We start from the raw sequence: 23,480 nt of genomic DNA, 5'->3' as shown, positions 1-23,480 counted from the left end.
TATTTTATAACCTGCTTTAGTGTAAAAATCTTAAAATAAATATCTGTTTCAGGAGCAGTAAGTACATAATAAGGATTCACAATTAATTTGAGGCAATTTCATCACAAGAGTAACAAACAAACCTGGAAGTTAATCGTATTCAAATAACTTCACAACAAACTTCATGTATTAGAAGGTGGCGGCCGTATTATCAAAATTCAGAGCATTTATGATGCTTCATAAAAGACAACTCAGTTCAGTTTTACACTTTTTCCAAATGCTGTGATTCCAAAAAATGCCACTTACAGAGTTATCCATTACAATAGTGTTGAAAAAGACACATTTCATTTGAGATCTAAGTAACAATTATTTTTTAAAATCAAATGTTAGAGGCTATTGGCTCCAGCAGACCCCCATGACCCTGTAGTTAGGATATAGCGGGTTGGATAATGGATGGATGGATGTTAGGGGCTTTCCATATTTAAGAAGAAGTAAGTTACGATTCATTAGATGTACAATATACATTTTTATTTTATTCTGATAATATTTGTTTGTTACAGAGTCAGCAAATCACAGGCAGAACTTCCAGCCTCAAGCCCGTTTGGAGCGAGATGAAAATCAGAAGAACTTATTTTCCCAGCATGGCAGTACGTATATCAATGAATGATGCAAATTTACTTTTTTAATATATTTGCCAATAATGCAATTTCCAATTAGAAAAAATCTGAAGGAATAATCAGAAAGGGGGGACTTAAGTTGGAATAGGGTTGGGTTCAGAAAATATTATTTTAAAGTATCCCTGAAAATGTGCTTTAATATTTAGTAATTTGTTATGTAAGTATTTTATCAGGTGTGACTGCTGTTTTGAAGATGTGATAGAATTACATGCTAAAAACTGATGTTGAAATGCCATCTCAAAAAAGTCATTTTTAGTGCAAAAATCTTAACTTTTCTCTGATAGCTTCTTTTGGGGTCCTAGTGGGATACAGAGCCTGTCATGATGAAGTCCACATGAACAGAAAAACTGCTGTTCCTTTTCTACCATCTGCAGAAGTGTCTGTTTCCTTCTGTCAGCTGATTTAGGAAAACACTTCAGAGTTTGCCAGAAATAAATGTGTGCTGACAAATTATTAGTTTCATTTTTTAACTTTATTTCTATTTATGTGTTTAAAAAAGCAATCATTTCTGCTGATTTGTCTAAATTATTATGAAGGTTGTATAACAGAAAAGACAGAGAGGTTCTACTTTGAAAGTTTATTTTCTCACCTTAAGATACAAATCTGCAGTCAGCTGCATTCAAGACTTCTGAGGCATGGGGTGTTCCTCTCTGCAGCCTTAATCAGAACCTTGGGATTGATTTGCAGACGTGCAGCACATTATGAAAGGAATTAATGAAGTCCTGTCTTCTTCCAGGCCACTACACATTGAAAATACATTATACATAAACAAGTATTACCATTATTCTGTTGCTATACTGTACTTTGAATTGGAATAAACATACTTCAGACTGTTTACATTTCTTGTAATTACTGATGTTTTCCAATTTAAAGTCATTTTATCAAGTATATATATTTGAATGCTTTCTTTTTTATAATTAAGCTGCTTATCTTCTTTACTTAATTCATGTGGGGGGAGAGCACTAACTAATTTTATAGTTTTCCTGATGTTGGTGTTTTTTCTGAAAGGGAAATGTCTTTTTCTCTGTATGTCTTAGATTTTTATTATAATTTTTTTCTCATACCATAATAATCTGGCAGCCCTGGGTGTAAGGCACGAAAATTCCTTGGACAGAGTGTCAGTTGACTGCATGGCCCACTCACACACACACACACACACACACACACGCACACGCACACACACACACTCATCCACACACGCACACACACACTCACGCACACACACGCACACACACACACTCACACACACACACAACCACACTCATACTGGGCCTATTTGGAATCGTCTGTTAACGTCTGTTAGAATCTCCTTTAGAAGAAAATTTTGGTGGGGGTATGAATTATGTGAGAGTGACTTGTATTGAAACAGCAGACTGACACACAAAATGGAGACGTTTTTGCAAAATCTATAGATTTTAGACAGCACAAAGTTGCAATGAATTAGGTTGGACAGATTCTTTAACACTAGAATCCCTGAAGCCTACGAAAAAACTCATAATCCCAGTCCACTTTAAATTCCTTCATACCTCTCCATTAGTGTCTTTTGTGTTGCAAATGTGTGGACCTACACAAACAGCAAGCAGCCTGCTATCCCATTCCCCCCCTGACTCAGCTCAAGTTGCAAAGGAGATTATCAGAGCTCAAGTGTGTTTATGTCAGTGTGAAGTGCCTAAGAATTGTACAGGGTAAAAAATATACTGTATCTTCATTTGGAATACATGCATTTCATGTGTGTTCCTTGTCTACAACGATCTATGTAAGTGTAGGATGACATGAAATGCTAGAAATCCAAGAAATGTTGAACACATACCTAAAACACAAATGTTTTTCATGTTTTAGTAATAATTGAGAAAATGTAGACATGAAGTGTAGAATGTGTGAAGACTGAAATCCAAATATCAAATAAACACTTTCACAAAAGGAACAAGTAAAACAAAACAAGTGCACTTTTATTCAAGAATATAACCGAAGAAAAAGAAGTTGGCTTAGGGTACAAGGTAGATATGTCTGCTTGGGTGGTGCAACGGTAACAATCACTGTCTCATAATCAAGAGGTTGTGGGTTAGATTCCTGGGGTCCTCCAATTACTATTTTGAGTAGTAAGCTGCTATTTTTATTACTATTATATAATAAAAACATACATTTGATTTGAATCTCTAACAGCCGATGTAAATTTATGGTACTTGTAAAAGTTAGCATTTTTTTTTCAGTTTTATTTTCTGTCACGTTCACGCTCCACCCTGATCTGACGCTGTTAGGTTTCAAATAAAGATATACTATAACAAACTTGTTTTGTTATACCCCCTCTTTATTTGAAAACAGTGTCAGATCTTGTGCGTGAATGAGACTGGGACTAGGAAAACTGTGGACGTGGTTGTGAGTGGTGTACGTGACTGGGCATAACTGTGGATGTGAGTGGTGTTTTGAGACAGTAGAGCTTGAAATTCTCTGATTAGAGGAATAAAAGCTGACACACAAACGTTGGTGAATCGTGCCTTCTTAGCATCTTGTTGTCACTTGAATTTTTTTTTTATTCAGTTTTATTCTTGAGTGTTCCTGCTCAGGCTGAATTAGTATGCACCTTCTGGCCCATGATGTCAAAGCTGCACTGACAAAAAATGAGAGACATACGTATAGATAGATAGATAGATAGATAGATAGATAGATAGATAGATAGATAGATAGATAGATAGATAGATAGATAGATAGATAGATAGATAGATACTTTATTAATCCCAATGGGAAATTCACATATATGACATATGGAATAATTCATTTTATGACCTGTATAGTACATTTTGGAAAACATTGCGGCACTGATGCAACATTATATTCATTTACATAAATTCATGTGATTGTAGTGACCGCGTTTTTTTTCCCCAATCTTGCCCAGTCTCCACATTTTGGTGCATGGTGTTGTTTCTTTTTTACTGCAGGACATGCAGAGGAAAGAATAGTTCAGAGAGGTCAGTTCCACATTATATGCAATCATCAAATTCAAATGTTAACAGTTCCCACACACCCAAGGACCGTCCTTCAAATGTATTGGAATGTATTTTGTAGTGAATGAAGTAATAAAAAGCATTTTATTTATCATTCCAACAGATGGTGCATATTTCTAATGAGAAAATACATTGCTGCAAATGTTTGTTATGCGCCATATACCACTACCGATGACTCAATTTATAGAAAGTGAAAATGTCAAAAAGGCCCACCATATACTTCCCTTTCGGTTTTATATGTACAGTGTCTGCAATTACAAACTACAATTCTCACAAGCCCCACCATATCCATGCAAACTTGTTTAAAGCCACAGACCCCCTTTTTACAACCCAGTTGTCTGTACCACCAGTATTGTTGTTAACATATAACTAACATTATACAGGACATACTACACCAAAAGAAACCCCCATATGTGGCAACGCTACAACCTTAAAGACCCAATGGTGCATTTTTTAATACAATGCAGACACTGCTAATGTGGTGTTGATTTTTCACCTTGTTGCATGTCTTTTAGCTTCAAAGGTATGTACATTTCTCAAAAGAGTTTCTCCAAAGACAGTGATTATTACGTGCATGCTGGCCTGGCCAGGTACTTTTTGGCATTAAATATCTTGCTAGCTCAAAATAAAGAGGGCTTGATTCAGCCTCACCATCGTGACCAATGGCTGGAGCTCTTACATGGCTGGGGCAACAGAGGACAGTCCCCACTGGTTTGTTATGGTGCCATGGGTTGGGACCATGGAAGCTCAACCTTGGTGCAACCCTGGTGGGGCCCAAGGCCACTGCCAGGGGGCGTTAGGGGAATAACTGAGCCCTTCTCTGCTTGGCTGCTGCCATACCCAGAAGTACTCCCAGAAGGAGATCACAGGACACCTAGGACACTTCCGGGTGTTCTATAAAAGGAGCTGCCTCACTCCAATTTGGTAGCCAGATTTGGGAGGAAACAGATAAAGCTTGCCAGGAGGAGTGGCAGCAGAAGAATAGAGAAAGGGGAAGAGACATAGAGATAGAAGAAAGACAAAGTATTGTGTGGATTATTGATTAATACTGGGCTGTGTACTGTTCGCAGAGTCAATGGAGGCTCTGATTGAGACTGAGCGAGGAGTCTGAGTGTCTGGGCTTACGAGTGTCCTGGATAAAAACCAAGATCCAGGCCTTTAATGACCTCTTGGGCACAGCAATCAGCAGTGTGTCTGTCTGCGGAGAGAGTGTCGACCTTGTCAAGAGGCTTACTTACCTTGGCAGTGACATTCATGTCTCTGGTGACTTTTCCTATGAAGTCAGTAGACGGATTGGGAGAGCATGGGGGGTCATGAGGTCGCTGGAAAGGGGTGTGTGGTGCTCCCGATATCTATACAAAAGGACGAAGGTCCAAGTCTTTAGAATCCTGGTTCCTCCTGTCTTGCTATATGGTTGCGAGACATGGACGCTAACCAGTGACCTGAGATGAAGACTAGACTCCTTTGGTACTGTGTCTCTCCAGAAAATCCTTGGGTACCGTTGGTTTGACTTTGTGTCGAATGGGCAGTTGCTTATGGAGTCCCGAATGAGGCACATCACTTGCATTGTGAGGGAGCGTCAGTTACGGCACTACGGCCATGTGGCGCGTTTCCCCGGGGGTGATCCAGCTCGTGAGATCCTCGTTGTTGGGGACCCGAGTGGCTGGACCAGACCAAGGGGTCGCCCACGTAACACCTGGCTACGGCAGATACAGGGTCATTTCTGGAGGGTGGGACTGGACCACATGTCTGCCTGGGGGGGTTGCAAACCGGGATTCCAAGTTGTTTCGTTGTGCAGTGGGTGCAGCAACGCACTGTACCAGTGCATGCTCCCCAACTTGACTTGAATTGACTTGTGTACTGTTCATTGCTGGTGGGGACCAAAGGGAAAGCGTCTTCTACCTCTAAATACAGTATAGCCTTGTGTTGTGCTGCAGTTGTGCCTGTGCCTGTTGTGTGAGGTGTTTGGGGAGCTATGCACCCCCTGGTGGTCACACCATCTTGCTAATAAAGTTCCATGAATGGAAGCTCTGTTCCAATTGACGGTTCATGTCCAGATGAACACCACCTTCCAGGTGTTGACTATTTTTATACTACTCAAGGTGAAAGGAAAGACTCTGAGTGTTGTGTGTGGAGCTAAGCATTCTCCTTGGGCATCTTCTTGGAACTATGGTGGAAACAGATGATACGGTTAGCACCAGTAACATTTTTACTTCCTACATCTAATACATTACATTTACCTACATTAAATTTCATCTGCCACAAATCACCCCAAGCCTGTATGCTGTCTGAGTCCCTCTGTAATGGTTTATCAGATTTAAGATTATCTGCCAGTCCATCTAGCTTGGTATAATCTGAAAACCTAACTAGCTTGTTACTTATAATCCTATTCAAATCTTATATACTGTATATATATATTAACAATAGCAGCAGCTCTAGCACTTATTCTTGAGACACCACACTTAACATCAGCCAGTTCTGATAAGGTTCCTCGCACCATAACCCTCTGCTTCCTGTGTTTGAGCCAATTTTGCACTCATCTACACACATCACCCTGAACTCCCACCTCTTTTAGTTTGATGCCCAACCTGTCATTTGGGACCTCATCAAATGCTTTCTGAAAGTCAAGATAAATAATATCATATGCTCCACTTTGATCATATCCTTTTGTTACTTCCTTATGGAATTCTAGCGTGTTAGTAAAACACGAAGTCTCTTGCCTGAACCCATGTTGACTGTTGAGTAAAACTCCTACTTTTGCCACGTGTTGCTAAATGTTTTCCTTAATAGTTCCTTCCATTGTTAATGAGATCAATGCGCTCCCACAGGTGTTGGATTGGTTTGGATACTAAGTAGTCTCAGTAAGGAATTTGAATCACTGAACTTGAATTTGATGCTCTGGGTAAAAGAGCAAAAACAACACACCACTTTGTGAATGCCAGGCCAATGAAACCTTTGAGTGATCCATCCATCCATCCATTTTCCAACCCGCTGAATCCGAACACAGGGTCACGGGGGTCTGCTGGAGCCAATCCCAGCACAGGGCACAAGGCAGGGAACCAATCCTGGGCAGGGTGCCAACCCACCGCAGGACACACACAAACACACCCACACACCAAGCACACACTAGGGCCAATTTAGAATCGCCAATCCACCTAACCTGCATGTCTTTGGACTGTGGGAGGAAACCGGAGCACCCGGAGGAAACCCACGCAGACACGGGGAGAACATGCAAACTCCACGCATGGAGGACCCGGGAAGCGAACCCAGGTCCCCAGGTCTCCCAACTGCGAGGCAGCAGTGCTACCCACTGCGCCACCGTGCTGCCTGAGTGATCCTTTCAAGGGTTTTTTATGAGTCTAGGTGAGCCCCCAAAAGGTGGGTGTGAGCCAGGTCACAGATATTGCTACTATAAGGCAGTGGGATCAAGAGTTGACTTTGCTTTTCTCTGTGGTGCTCCACCATCCAATACAGCAAGTTATTAAACAAAACGAAATGTAGTCCCAATGGAATGGAATTGGCAGTTTGTTCTTCATCAGTAAGACACCACAGCATTTCTACCAAACTTCACCAAGTCTTCATTCTATTGCTCTCACCTGAAAGAGAAGGGCAGTGAGTGAAACCCAAGCTGTTAAACAGCTGTAGAGTTTGATGTAGGCCCAGGGGATGAACCACTTACTTTTGGAGGATGTGTTGTACAATACAATACCATACAATTTATTTTTGTATAGCCCAAAATCACACAAGAAGTGCCGCAATGGGCTTTAAAAGGCCCTGCCTCTTGACAGCCCCCCAGCCTTGATTCTCTAAGAAGACAAGGAAAAACTCCCAAAAAAAAAAACCTTGTAGGGATAAAATGGAAGAAACCTTGGGAAAGGCAGTTCAAAGAGAGACCCCTTTCCAGGTAGGTTGGGCGTGCAGTGGGTGTCAAAAGAAGGGGGTCAATACAATTCAATACAATACACAGAACAGAACAAATCTTCAATACAGTATAGAAATAAAAATTTTAGAAGTACGGAGCAGAATTTAACAGTAGATGATATCACATAATAAGATTTGGACTTGTTTAGGGTCCTGGAGACCTCATCCATCAAGCTGCCTCCCCCATTTGGCCATTCCACAGCTGAAACAGCGCTGGGCCAGCCAATCCGATGAAAGGACCCCTCTTTCCCACGATTCCTGCGATCCTCCATTAGGGATGATTTTACCTTAGGCAGGCAAAACAACTTGGCAGGTGGGCCGTGGCACCAAGTGCCACATTTGAGTACAGAGAAGAGAAACAGAATAGGTGAGGGTTAGTATCCAATTATAACTATCATGTTACTTATGTTTTAGTTCTAATGACTAACAACAGAGATGCAGTCTGTACAGTTAATCAGCAGCTCTAGTCGGGATATGCTAAACTGAAGTAGTGAGTCTTCAGCTGGGATTTAAAAGCTGAGACCGAAGGGGCATCTCTTATAGTAGCAGGCAGACCATTCCACAGTTTAGGGGCCCTGTAACTAAAAGCTCGACCTCCCACTGTTATTTTATTAATCCTTGGAACCATAAGCAGACCAGCATCTTGAGATCTTGAGCATCATAATGTGCGCTCTGGTTTGTAAGTCATGATAAGTTCAGACAAGTAAGCCGGACCTTGGCCATTTAATGCTTTATATGTTAAAAGGAGGATTTTGAAAAACGCCCTAAACTTAACCGGGAGCCAGTGTAAGGATTTAAGAACTGGAGTGATGTGTTCGTATTTTCTTGTTTTTGTAATAATTCTTGCAGCCGCATTTTGGATTAACTGGAGGCTGTATAAAGAACAGTTTGAACATCCAGTGAACACCGCATTGCAGTAGTCAATCCTACTAGAGATAAATGCATGAATTAATTTCTCAGAATCCTGTTTATGTAGAAAGCGCCTTAATTTCCTAACATTTTTAAGATGGAAGAAACATGATTTGGACAACTTTGTAATATGTGCTTTAAATGACATGCTAGAGTCAAAGATAACTCCTAGATTGCAGGCTGATTCAGTAAAGTTAATGGGGATTCTAACTGAGTCAAATGATGACAAAATATTGTTGTGATCAGCGTCATTCCCTCCAACAATTAACATCTCTGTTTTATCTGTATTTAAAGATAAGTAGTTCTCATTCATCCACTCCTTTAATTCACTAACACAACTAATTAAAGACAATATCGGAGAAACTTCATTTGCTCTAAATGAAAGGTATAACTGGGTGTCATCTGCATACGAGTGAAAATTAACATGATGTTTCCTAATGAGAGATCCCAGTGGAAGCATGTAAAGTGAAAACAGTAAAGGTCCCAGTACTGAGCCCTGCAGGACACCATATTGAACTTCTGTGTATAATGATGGAGTACTGTCAGCACATTTCTGTACATATTGGAATCGATTTAATAAATAAGAACTAAACTAAGCGAGCACGGTGCCTGTAAGCCCAACATCATTTTCTAGCCTGTGCAGTAAAATAGAATGGTTGATGGAGTCAAATGCTGCACTTAAGTCCAACAACATAATTACAGGGGAGTTTCCTTCATCAGAGGATATCAGAATGTCATTTACAACCCGCGTTAGTAGTTGTAGTGGTGATTAGCATGACAAGGTCCTCTGTTCAGAAGTCTCATTCTACTGCGTAGCTGTAAACCCTTACCTGCTGCCTGACATGGTGGGGAACCATCTTCCTTGGAACTCATAGGAATCAAGACCTGGGCCATGCCTTGCACTCTCCCCAGGCACTGGGTGTCTGCTGCCTCTCATTGTGTCTCCACTTCTGCCAGTTCAGGTTTTTGCATGGCTTCCTGCAGCTGCAGCTTGACAAGCTACTGGATAGGTGAGTTCTGATAGGTTGAATACAGGGTGCTTGATTCAGTCTTGCTGCCTTGCTAAAAACAAAGTTCCACTGGCAGGAGCTGTGTCCAAATTGAGGATTTTGATTCAAACAAACACTACTCTCTGGGGGCTGCTTCTCACTATAGATTCACAGCTCATCTGTTTGAATTGCTGTATATCTTTCAGTGTTGCAGGATAGCTGCAACACAGTCCTTAATGAAGGTTTCAACTTGTGATCAGAGAGAATTGGCACCACTTAAGCTTGTTCTGTAAAGAATATTTGTCATCTGGAAGAAGTTTTGCATATCATGACAATCAGCAAAACTTTGCACCTCCTTAGCTTTCCTCTTCCAACATTTGTTCTTGGTGTCACAGATCTTCCTTGGGTGTCAGTATTTAGGAGATGATGTTCTTAACTCTTATTGTTGTGATATGATATCATATCATATGGTATGATATAATTTTGCAACATGCAGAACACTTTCCTATTGCAGTCTAGGAGGTCCTTGATTTACAGTATGTATTGTTTTCATCCAAGCAGTTTGTTGGTGTTGTACACGATTTATGGATACCACTTGATAGAGGTGTCTACTGCAATTCAACATAAGTCTAAGTGAGATATCAGGCCTTCAGGATGAGCAGTATGGTGTTTCTGAAATTCATACCCTTTCTGTGGGGTCCTGGAGGGTGCAGATGGTGTTTTCCATTTGTATTTAGGCACCAGCAATGCTTGTAGGCAAGCTGAAAATTTATGATTTTTCAATCAAGTCAATTGTCAGTAGTGTGCAAGTTCATTCCTTGCATGGTTTGTGTGAAATGGATGTCATTCAGATTACAGTAATCCCTCCTCCATCGCGGGGGTTGTGTTCCAGAACCCCCCGCGAAAGGTGAAAATCCGTAAAGTAAAAACCATATGTTTATATGGTTATTTTTATATATTTTAAGCCCTTATAAACTCTCCCACACTATTATAAACATTTCACGCACAATTATACAGCATAAACCCTTTGTATTCTCTTAGATATTAGGTATGATTCATTGAAATTATGTATGTAAACACACTGTTTATATACAGTAAAACCTAAATATTATTTTAAAGATATCGAGCATCGCCGATATCACATATGTTACAGCCATTACGACAGACAGGCCACCAGCAATAAATACGTACAATGCAAGAAAAATTGTATACAGTAAAATGTGTGTACAGTGATACTAAACTATGTACATGTAATAAGTACTGTACGTAGAAAATTAATTATGTTACCCACCAACAATGACACGACGACTTGTCCGATAACAATGAGTTTAATTTTACTGCACAACAAAGGACAGCGTCACAGCTCTTCTAAAGGAGCCTCTTCAGGCGACTGTGTAGCACCGCCGTTGTTCTTCTTCCAGCAGTCTTCAATCCAAATCCCTAAAGCAGATTCCATCCAGACTACCGCCTTATTACATCCACTTACAACTCATTTTGCGCCCTGGTTAAAGGACACTGTGGCCATATATCTTATATTCTTGTCCTCCTTTTTAAATAAAAAAGAATCGTTGACTCATTGATGCCGTAATGGCGTCCTGCAGTGGTGTAGCTGTTCCCTTCCTTCAACATATCCAAAACTTTTACCTTTTCGGAAATCGTTAGCATCTTCCGTTGGCACTTGGGCATGGCCCCTGAAGCAGTAGCAGGAGCACGTTGATGCTGAATGAACGAGACGAGACTTCCTGGTTAACGCAGCAGAATCGAATTCTGTGCTCCGTCACTGAGCCAATCAGCTCACAGGAACTTAACTGCGTGCTCTGATTGGGTAGCTTCTCAGCCATCCGCCAATAGCGTCCCTTGTATGAAATCAACTGGTCAAACCAATTGAGGAAGCAAGTACCAGAAGTAAAAAGACCCATTGTCTGCAGAATCCCGTGAAGCAGCGAAAATTCGTGTTATATATTTAGATATGCTTACATATAAAATCCACGATAGAGTGAAGCCGCAAAAGTCGAAGCGCGATGTAGCGAGGGATTACTGTATAGGTATGGTTATTTGCATAGTCTGGGAGATAACAGTGATTAGTCTGAAGATGTTCGTAATTGTCTTGCATTTGTTCTTATGGTGAAATAGGCTGTTAGTGATAATAAGGTCATCTTCCATGTATTTGCTCAGAAAGAGAGTGCCACTGGAGTTGGCCTTTCCCACACCTTCCACATCAGTGGTATTCCACTGTACATTGGAGTCACATCACAACTGCACCAAGTCTTCCAGTGGGATCAGCTAAATAGAAAGCCAATTGAATTCTTTCGTTTTCGGCCAGTAGTTTCTTTCAGAAGAATGTGTAACATTCTTTACCTTCTCTTATCTGTCCTTTCTCTGGGTGGCTTGTCTTTCTAAGAAACAGTAGTATTAGGGTGTTGTATCGTGTTAGCCATTATGAATGTAGTGAGACGTCAAGCAAAATGACACCATTTATTGGCTAACTAAAAAGATTACAATATGCAATCTTTAGAGGCAACTCAGGCCTTGTACATCTTGCCTGAAGAAGGGGCCTGAGTGGCTCAAAAGCTTGCATATTGTAATCTTTTTTAGTTAGCCAATAAATGGTGTCATTTTGCTTGACGTCTCACTAAGGAACAATAGATATTCCAAGTACAAAACTAAATCAATTTATGGGTTTTTTATCAGGAAATGGAGAGTTTTGCTACCTTTAGGGCTTATTTTCTAGACTGTCTCCCTTCACTGTTCTCTTCCGTTTGCCACAAACCGATCACAGTAAACTCCCATTTATTACTGTTATTCCTGTACTATTCAGAACTTATCTAAGATATGTAGCACGATTAAGGCATTTTTGACTATACAGGATACAGAAAATATAAATAACTTTATGCCAGCTCTCATTTAGCATGATATATGATAGTTTAACTAATATGAATTGCATCTTTCGTGGATTTGTGTTTTTTTTTCTTTTGTTTCTCTTCTCTCAAGATTTTGTCTTGAAGGTGGGAAAGGTAGGCAGTAAATGGTGCTCTAGTATGATTAACTAATAAGCTCAGGATTTAAACACTCATAATTTCTCATTGGTGATGGTCCACTATTGAAAAAATTAGGGACATTTTTTAGTCTTTTGTTTAGCTTAGTTTGGATTTGGTGAAATAATTACTTTCTTTTACATGCCCAAGACCTTGATGAACATGCTATAATAATGACTAAAGCATTTTCTGGACAGTTTTGTAATGGGTGCTTTAAATGACATAATAGAGTCAAAGATAAAATATAGATTGTGCACTGATTTAGTAAAACTAATTTTGATTCTGAGTTAAATAATGACAAAATATTGTTGCAATCAACATCATTCACACCAATAATTTGTTTTCTCTGTATTCAAGGACAAGTAGTTCTCATCCATCTACTCCTTTAACTCACTAACACATCTCATTAAAGACAACATCAGAAACATGTCATTTGGTCTAAAAAAAAAGATACAATTGGGTGTCATCTGTGTATGAGTGAAAATTAACGTGTTTTCTAATGGTATTTTGCAATAGAAGCATATAAAGTGAGAACAATAAATGTCCTAGTATTGAAACCTGCAGGACACCATAACTCAATTCTGTGTATAATGATGGAGTAGAAAACAAGACCCTGGACTTGTTATATGCCAATGTGAAGAAGGCATACAACTTTTTTGCTTCGCCACCTTTAGGCTGATCGGACCATAATTTGGTATAGTTCATACCTGCATAGAAACCCATTGTCCAGAGGTTGCCAGCCATCACCAGCATTGTGCAGGAATGGACAACGGAGGCTGAGGAGGCCCTGAAGGACAGTGTTGTGCAAGTTCACACCTCACAAGAACTAGCTCAAAGTTCAGATCACACAGATTAAAATGAATAAATTCACATTCATAGTTCACCATTTCAACTTTGAACTGGTTCATGTTCAGTTAATTTTGTATTTTTTAAGGAGTGAGAATAAATGACCCATGAGTTTACTTTTTTCAATTTTGCATGCCTTGTATTAGGCTATTATAGTGTTCTTGATTAAAATACAATAATTATGAAGACTTTTTTATTTAAATACACCTTATTGACATATACCCAGCAACAAACACTAATATTCTCCCAGTCAAAAATGAAATTAAATAGATGGAAGTATACATATAAATTACTGCTGTATTTCCAACTGTGTGACACAAATGGTGACTGTGGTACCAGTGTGTAGGTGAACTAACCTATTACGCTACTGGTCACATTATGCTGCCAGTCAAAATTCGCTTCACATATTGCATGTCCAACAGGGAAAAATATAAAGTGGCCTCACAAAGTACAACATTTTCCTAAAAGTGAATAGCGGAGTTTCACAGCATGCTCGTGTCAGCGAAGGTGTAGCTTAAGCACAAGCAGGCAGACACAGACTGTGCCTATTTGATTTTACATTATTTTTTCCAAATACAAATAAATGGCAAAAAATTTGTACAAAATAAATATTTGTAAAAATCCACTATTTGTGTTTACTGTATTCGGATTCGGCTCCACCCCTACATTACAGGGTAAGGCAAAACGTTTAATCTGGACTTAAACCAGATCCAGAATGTCACATAAAACTGAACTAGCTCACAACCTCCCGCATGGCTCCATGGGAGATGGAGTCCTCCACAGCCTGGTTGAGAGCTGGGGTGGCCGCTAGGGGGTGCTGCCTGGAATCAACAGCTCGGCAGGACCTGGAACACTTCCGGGTGGGCTATAAAAAGGGCCAGCCACCACCACTCGTCAGCCAGAATCGGGAGGAAGAGGACGAGGTTGCCTGGGATGAGTGGTGGTGCAAGGTGGAGAGTTGTTGGTGTTGGATTTATGTGCTTTTGGGACTGTGTATTGCCTGTGGGGTTCACAGGGAAGACGTGCCCCACAGGTGAAGAAAAATGCCACTGCATCAGTCTGTGCCGGGTCGGGCACTATATAGCACCTTTTACAACAGGAAGTCCCCAGGTTACGGACATCCGACCTACGACTTACGAACGAGGACGCAGCTACGACGCATGCGCCTCAGTAACTGCCACTCCATCATCTTCGGCCTGGGGATGCTGCAAGCGGTGGCTGGAGGGGGGCGATTTCGCAGCTCAAGCAGTGTAGTGTCCTTCGGGCCGCTCCCAGCAGCAAGCGGTGACCCGTGGTCCATAGTCACCGGGTCCACAGCTATCGCTCGTGTGCAGGACGATGGTTATCTGACCGCCCACTACGCCGCCGCAGCTACTGCTCCTGACTGGACGCAGGTTGGATGGAGCGGAGGGTGGCGTTTCATTGCCCGCCCAGCACCTCAAGGCTGGTAATGCTGCAAGCAGTGACCCAGTTGTGGCTGAATGGGGCGGCGGGAGTAGCATTGTAGTGTGCCTCGGATGGCTGCCTGTTGAATTGGGGTTGGGCGATTCACTACCCGCCTTTGGCCACACCGTGTTCATTCTCGGTGGGCGGATCCTGCAGATAGCATACTGTAGTGAAGGTGAGTGTGAGGTGGGCTGGTGATGAACCGCCCCTCGCCGCCCCCATTCATTCTCAATAGCAAGCCTGCTTGTACTGTTACGCACATAGCAGGAAGTTGTCTCTTGTCAGTACATCAGACGTGCTGACAACTGGTGCCTGCCTGCTGTGATAACGTGTACAGTGCTGTGCAGAAGAGTTCATCTTAACCTTTTGTCTTCACCCTTCAAGAATGTCTCAAACACAAATCTGATGCAAGTGCTGGTGATACAGTAAAGAAGAGAAAAACCATCACCATTGAAAATAAAGTAGAAATAAACAAAAGGTCAAAGAGAGGTGAAATGCCATCATTCATTGGCAGAGCACTTGGTTACAGTCGGTCAACAATAGCATTTATTAAGATAATGTACCTGTTCCGACTTACATACAAATTCAACTTAAGTACAAACCTATAGTTCCTATCTCGTACGTAACCCAGGGACTGCCTGTACTTGAGGATTTTTATTGTTATCAGTTATTGTTGGTAATGACTAAAGAATGAGATGCCGATGTCATCCTTGCAAGGGAAAGAGAAGCCACTGAGAGTTTTGTGTTCTGAGGTGTGAGAGTTATTTAAAAAATACATTTTACTCTTAAAAACTTTGCATTTTGTTTGTAAATAAGGAACTATACAGGAATGTTTAAAACTTTTTTTGCCTTTAGAAGGTTTTTTTTTTCTTTTTTTTCCCCAGCACAGGTGCAAAGGCAGCTGAGTATATGGGGGCATTTGGAAAAGTTACTTGTTATTTGTACCTGTTCTTGCTATTTGTATTCAAACTTTCACTGGCAATGCAGAGAAATAAGCAGCAGTAGCTGTAAGTAAATAAATAACTGGTGTCATAGTGATGAATAGTTAAAAGTAACAGTAAGAGTGATTCCTTCCTGGGAAGGAAAGGCATATAAAGAAAAAATGGATAAAACACCATATATCACCCATACAGTCAAGCATTAAAGCTAGTAAGAAAGTGAGGGCACACTTCATAAGTAAGAAATCATTCATTTTAAGTACAAGTAGGCGGCTGTCTTCAAAGTAATAAAGAGGAGGGCTCTGCGGTACATAAGCAAGCGACTAGCATTAACACTAGAATTACCACAGCCTACGAAAAAACTTGTAGATCCGGCCCACCTTAAATCCGTTCGCACCTCTCCGCCAGCCTCTTTTGTCCTGTAAATGTGCCGATAAAGAAAAGCAGCAAGCAGCCGGCTATTCCATCCCCCATCAACTTAGAACATACATCGACTTCTCCCAGCTCATGCCTTGATTGATTATCTGGGAGTGAAGTGGAGTTTTAGAGTGGAAATAACAGATTGTTATTTGGAACACACGCATTTCATGTGTGTTCCATTTCTACAATAATCTGTATAAACACATTTTTAAAACAAACGTTTTTCATATTTTAGTAGTAAATGACAAAATGTAGGCATAAACTATATAATGTATGAAGCCTGAAGTCCAAAGATCAAATAAACACTTTCACAAAAGGTTCAAGGAAAAGACAACAGCTTCCTTGGCGTAGCGGTAAGATTTGCTGACTTGTAATCAAGAGTCCCCGGTTCGATTCCGACTCACTCCTATATTTGCCGTTTTCAGTAGTGAGCTGCTCTTATTGTTCATATTATACAGTACACACATACATTTGGTTTGCATCTAACACACGGTGTACATTTATAGGACTTGTAAAAGTTACCTTTTTTTCACTTTTATTCTCTCTAAATCACGATCACAATACATACTACAATGGGATCTGACGCTTTTACTTAGAGTCAGATCAGGACGGGCAGGGTGGGGTGGCACTGACTCTGTTTACTTTCCTGGGGAAAGCGGCTGTCTGGAACAGAAGCTTGTCGATGTTGAAACAAAGCAATTAGGATAGCAACAAGGGTTCATTAACTCTTTCAGGGCTGAATATTTTTTCCAAAAAACTCAGTTTTCTGAAAAGCACACAAAGCAATGGTTTCACACATAAGTCAACATAAAATGTCTCTTGCTATGTGCTGTGGCTCCTGTTGTTGCATGTTCAGTATCTCTGGCAGCACTGGCTGAGCAGAACTTTGCACCACGGTGGGCCGGCTGCCTGGCTGTCTTCGCACAGCAGGGGGGTGCTGGTGTCGGGGGTTTGTACCTTTTGTCATCATAAGTGGTGGTCCTCCCAGGCGAATACTTTTGTAGGCGCATCAGCTACATGAAAGTGTTGAGCACCATGATCAGCTTGACACCGATCAGATGATGCTGGTACCTCACTTTCGTTTTCGATCTCCATCTCCAGATCACTTGCATCAAACTCGGAGTCCGACAAGTAAGAGTACTATTCAACAAAATTGTGTAAAACGTCCATGGAGTATTTTGCTTTGCACATTCGCTTCGGTCTCCTGCCAGATGTTGGTGCCATTTTAAAGGTTGTTTGCTCTTCGCTACTCATACACGCATAGGGAATCGGGGTTGAATCAACAAAGCTACGTAACTGTCCTTCTAGCAAAGACAGTCGAACTAAAATGTAAGGGCGAGTTTTGTTGCAGTTTACAGCTGATTACTGGCCTCTACCACTGAATTTTGACAAAAGTCGACATCAGCCCTGAAAGAGTTAATACAAAGGAATAGAAATGGTGCAAGTGGAGAGCTTTTAAGTAAGGAGTAAGAGGAGAGCAAAATTAAGAGAACAGACAAAGAAAAGTAAAGTTAACCTCATAGAAGGACAAACAGCAGGCAGTCGAGGGGTAGAATATTACAGGAGCTTAAGGGGCCAGAAAGGGTAAAATACTTTAATCTAATTTTTGGCTAGACATTTTTAGTTTTACCCTTTAAGTTAAATTATTTTATTTTAATAAAAACAGAAAAAAAGTTGAGCAGTTTTAATAATCCAAAGCCAAATTTTAATTTTAAGGTCAGTGCAATGGAATTCCTGTTGCATGTTCAACTTTTTAGAGGATGGCATGGAGGTGGCAGTCTTCTATAAGGGCTACATGTGCAGGAGATGCTGGCATTTGTTGGCCTATGTTATGTAGAGAATTGGAGGACCTGGCTCAGGTGTCCTTTAGAGAGGTGGTGTGCACCTCTAAGGTGGCGCAGGAGGAGATTCCAGACCAGACTGTTAGAGAGAGGTGTGTCACAGTTACAAAGTGCAAGGTAAAGGGTGCACCCTGTCCAGGGGCATCAATCGCCAAGCAGGAAGTGTTAAACCACTTTCAGGCCCTTGCAGAGCTTGTCTCTAAAGATTCTGAGGTGGTAAGGACGAATGAAGAAACCCAACAGGCCACCTCAAATCCAGTCCCAGAAAGAGAGAGGTAGTGATAGTTGTAAACACAGTCATTAGAGGAACTGAAGTACAGGTTTGCTTCAGGGACAGAGAGTCTTGCGTGGTGTATTGCCTTCTAGGTTCACAGGTGGGAGACCTTCCTGTAAGGGTTGAAAGAGCGGGAGTGGATCCAGGTGTCGTTGTCCATACGCTGAGAAGCACAACTGACAAGGCAGACTTCTCCAAAGTGTTCTGCCTGTGCCATGCACCAGTCCTGGTAAGATTGAGGAGATTAGAAGGCTTAACACGTGGCTTAAAACTTGGTCTACGTTAGAAGGACGTAGGTTTATGGGGCTTTGGGAATCCTTTTAGTGTGGATGTGACCTGTTGAATATAAACGCAAGTCCACTTCAATTGAATGATGAGCCCCATCTTAGTAAGGACATCTGGCTTTGCCTGTAAAGCATTAGGGAAAGAGGTCTTATTTTAGGAGTGTGTTATAGACTGCCCAACACAGGCAGTAATTTTAATGCACATCTATCTTTTTAGTAATATTAAGAAGGCAAGTTATAGTCATATGGGAATTTAACTACCCGAATATTAACAGGGCTAACCTCGCAAATTGTGGAGCACAAGACCAGGAGTTTTTAGAAATAATCAGTGACCATTTTTTAGCACAGTATGTTAAAGCAGCAACATAGGGGAAGCTTGTCTAAATTTAGTATTTTGTAATAATCAGAATAGAATTGAGGGTGTACTGGTGATTGAACCACTAGGCTCAAGTGAGCTATAATATAATACATTGTTCAGTGTTTTGGAAGTGTGCGGATGCAAAAACTAAAACTGTTAAGTTTAATTTTGATAGAGCAAATTTTGAGCAGATGCTGCCAAGTCTAAGGAGGATGGACTGGGATAAGTTTTTAAATGTGGAGACAGTCGTGCAGCAGTGGAACAGGTTTAGAAATGTTTTACATATAATACAGGAAAGGTACATACCTAAATGTGGAATTAGTAGGAAATTTAAAAAAACTCTGCAGTGGGTTAATAAAGAGTTGCAAAAGAAGCTGCAAAGGAAAAAAAATGCTATAAGGTGTATAAGACTTATAACTCCATTGTAAATTGTAGGGCATATTAAAACTTTAGGGTAACTATTATGAAGGGTATTAGGGAGACTAAAAGACAGAGAGGAATATAGCAGATAAACTGAAAGATGACCCAAACAGATTCTTTCAGTATTTTAGTAGTAAAAGAGCAGTCCAGGAAGAGGTGAAGTGCATCAGGAATCGTAAAGGGGAATTTAAAAATACAGACACTGATACTCTAAATTCACATTTTTCTGAGGTCTACACATGTGAGGAAGTACATAACCTCCCAGCAGTAAATGGGATTGCTAAGGATTTACTGAGGGATTTGAAAACTGAAGCAGGAGAAGTGCTGCTTAGATTAAACAGGCTCAAATCAAACAAATCACAAATACCAGATAATATTTATCCTTGAGTTCTTAAAGGGGATTGAAGCGCAGGTGTGCTCCAGAGAGAGAGAGTCTCGCACAGTGTGTTGCCTTCTGGGAGCACAGGTGTGAGACCTCCCTGGAAGGGTGGATAGGCTCTTGGCCAGAGTGGGGGTGGATCCAGTTGTCACTGTCCATGTTGGAACAAATGACATACATAAGGGTAGTCTGTCAGTTCTGCGATCTAAATTCAAAGAGTTAGGTGCCAAGCTGAGGAGCAGAACTGACAAAGTAGTCTTCTCCAAAGTTCTGCCTGTGCCACAAGCCAGTCCAGGTAAAATTGAGGAGATTAAAAGGCTTAACGCGTGGCTCAAATCTTGGTGCAGGGTAGAATGGTATAGGTTTATGGGGCATTGGGACTCCTTTTGGAACAGATGGGACCTGTTCCGCTGTGACGGGTTACATCTGAACTGGAGGGGCACCAATGTATTGGGGAGGCGTATGTGTAGGCTAGTCGAGGATTGTTTAAACTAGGGAATGGGGGGCAGGGAGTTTAGGACAGGCCAGGTTTAGACCTATACATGGAAGAACAGACAATGGTGTAGAAATACAAATGTACAGTAAAGTAAATTATAAGCAAACATTTAAATGTAGAAGGAGTAACACATTAAAAATAGCTTGCCATAATACTAGAAGTATCAAAAATAAGGTAAGTGAGTTGGAGTTATATGTAGCAGAGCATAATTATGATATTATAGCAATAACGGAAACCTGGCTAAATAACAAAGATGGGGATGAGTGTAACATAGAGGGATACACATTTTTTAGTAAAGATAGACAGAACAGAAAAGGAGGTGGGGTTGCTGTTTATGCCAAACAGGATTTGAATGTAAGTCCTCTTCAGTTGGATGATGAGCCCCATCTTAGTGAGGACATGTGGCTTCGCCTGGAAAATATTATGGAAAGAGGTCTTATTTTAGGAGTGTGTTATAGACCACCCAATTCAGACAGTAATTTCAACACACATCTTTTTAGTAATATCAAAATGGCAAGTTTACAGGGAGATATTATAGTCATGGGGGACTTTAATTATCCAAATATTAACTGGGATAACCTTACAGATGGAGGAGCACAAGAGCAGGAGTTTTTAGAAGTAATCAATGACTGTTTTTTAACACGGCATGTTAAAGCACCAACACGGGGTGAAGCCTGTCTGGATTTAGTATTTTGTAATAATCAGGATAGAATTGAAGGCGTAGAGGTGACTGAACCACTAGGGTCAAGTGACCATAATGTAATACAATTCTCAGTATTTTGTAAGAGTGCAGATGCAAAGACTAAAATTGTTAAGTTGAACTTTGGTAGGGCTAATTTTGAGCAAATGCGACAAAGTCTAAGTAGGATACACTGGGATAAGCTTTTAAGTGTGGAAACAGTCAAAGAGCAGTGGAACAGGTTAAAAAATGTTTTACATGTAATGCAGGACAGATACATACCTAAATTTGGAATTAATAGGAAACTAAAAAAAAACACGGTGGATTAATAAAGATTTAAAAAAGAAGTTGCAAAGGAAAAAACTGTTTTATAAGGCATATAAGACTAATGACTGCAAAGTGAATCGTAGAGCATATGAGAACATGAGGGCATCCATTAAGAAGGATATCAGGGAGGCTAAAAGACAGTTGGAGGGGAATATAGCAGAAAAGGCCAAAGATGACCCTAAGAGATTCTTTCAGTATTTTAGTAGTAAAAGAACAGTCAAGGAGGAGGTCAAGTGCATCAGAAATAGTAAAGGGGAATTAAAAGATACAGACAGTGAAATAACAGATGCCCTAAACATATGGCTTAATGAGGCTTGAACTTGATTGCAAGGTTTGTAGGTTAGATATTGCCCTGGAAACATTTTGGACAATTTTAAACGAGACAGATGTGCTCGATATATAATTTTAAGTTGAATAATAATTGTATGCTTTGTGCATATGGAGCTCAAGTGAATTCTGAGCATCACTACCTTCCACTCCTTTTCTGAAATGTTGAGTGAGAGATCGTTTTCCCAATGTCCACTGGGATCTTTGAAAGGGAGGGACTGTAAAATGTTTTATATATTATGGAGATGCTGTCTGAGTCGTCAAGACCGATCAATATTTTTTCCGGCATAGAGGTAGGTGGGAGGTGAGGAAAATTGGGCAGGTTTTGTTTAACAAAGTTTATAATTTGAAGGTAGTGAAAGAAATGCTTTGCTGGAAAGTTAAATTTGGAGTGTAGTTGTTTGTAAGATGCACAAGCGTTGTCCAGACATTGAAAGCTGCGTAAGTTTGAGAGGGTGGAAAAAGGTGGTTATCATGCCGTGGTGCCACAGATAAAAGCTTCTTTATCTTAAAATACTTCCTACATTGGTTCCATATTCTGAGTAAGTGAAGCACAATTGGGTTGTTAGTATATTGGCGATAACTTGTACTTATTGGGGTGCAAAGCAAGAAATATAAAGAAGTACTGCGGGATTTTATTTCTATTGCGGACCAAAATAAAATTGAAAGTTAAGTAGAACCATGCCACCTTCCACCTTAAGTCTTTTTAGGGTCACCCTTTGGATATGTGGATGTTTTGAATTCCAAATAAATTAGGTTATGGTTGAATCTAATTTCTTAAAAAATTATTTATTGATATATATTGGGATGAAATAAAAAAAGAAGCTTAGGAAGGATATTCATCCTAACAATGTTAATTCTTTCAGCTAAAGTGAGATGAAGGGTTAACCATCTATGCAAGTCTTGCTTAATTTTTTCCATACAGACGGTGAAATTTTGTTGATAAAGAGCTTTATGTTTACTTTTGATGTTTACCCCTAGGTATTTAAACTGATCTGCTATGATAAAAGAGAAGGTGTCCAATCTAATATTGTGTGCTTGAGACTTCACTAGAAAGAGCACACTTTTCTTCAAATTAATTCTGAGACCAGAAATCCTTTGAAATTCTGTTACTGCTGTTAGGACTGAAGGCACAGTATTTTGTAGATCTGATATATACAGAATTATATCATCTGCATATATAGAAATTTTCTGTTAAAGTCCATCTCTGATAAACCCCTTTATCTCATAAATATTTCTACATTGAACTGCCAGTGGCACAATGGCGATCGCAAAAAGCATTGGTGACAAGGGGCATCCTTGTCTAGTACCAGGTTCTAGTTTAAAGTAGTTTGAATTAATGATGTTAATACAAACTGAGGCTTCTGAACTGGTATACAATAGTTTGATCCTTGCAAAAATGTTTGGGCCAAACCCAAATTTCTCCAATGTAGTGAAAAGTTAGCTCCATTCAACCATATCTTTGCTTGACTTTTCACTGCATCCAACTTGATCAACTTCCTTTTGTTGCTTATACCACTGCTTAAGCCAACAAATAGTATGTTTTTCCTTGCCTCCACTTCGCATTTGCTGAAATTCTTCTTTTTTTCATGTTCTTTTGCAATTGTTTTTTAACAAAATACTTAACAGAAGGGTCTGTTTATATTGATTTTCATATTCAAATATGTGAATTTCTGGGAGGATTCGGGATATGGCTGTATGCATATGCATTAAATTTCACGTTCATTGGGATTTATAAAGAGTGTGTGGAAACTGGCGTATGCACAGTTTTATGCATCTGGATTTTTTTGCGTATATGCACATTTCCAGTTTTGTCGTTACATTATATGAGGTGACTCTAACTAGCTGTGATGGGAACACAATCTGCTATAAATCATATCCCCTCTATATAATCTTGGAAAAGGGCCAGACACAATTACAGCACATTCCAACA

At 40.3% G+C, this 23,480-nt stretch overlaps 1 protein-coding gene across 3 annotated transcripts in view; it reads left to right on the top strand.

The window, feature by feature from the left end:
- Window positions 1-23,480, top strand: part of adamtsl5 (ADAMTS like 5) — a 239,772-nt gene that overhangs the window by 203,848 nt on the left and 12,444 nt on the right. For all 3 annotated transcript variants that reach the window (XM_028792366.2, XM_051920228.1, XM_028792368.2), the window contains one exon: window positions 540-626. In XM_028792366.2, the coding sequence (XP_028648199.2) occupies window positions 540-626 (87 nt within the window). The remainder of the gene's footprint in view (window positions 1-539; window positions 627-23,480) is intronic.

The sequence above is a fragment of the Erpetoichthys calabaricus genome, chromosome 17, assembly GCF_900747795.2.
Source record: "Erpetoichthys calabaricus chromosome 17, fErpCal1.3, whole genome shotgun sequence".
Taxonomy (NCBI): Eukaryota; Metazoa; Chordata; class Cladistia; order Polypteriformes; family Polypteridae; genus Erpetoichthys; species Erpetoichthys calabaricus.
The sequence above is the reverse complement of the archived record's forward strand: the minus strand, read 5'-3'. Positions and strand labels throughout refer to the sequence as shown.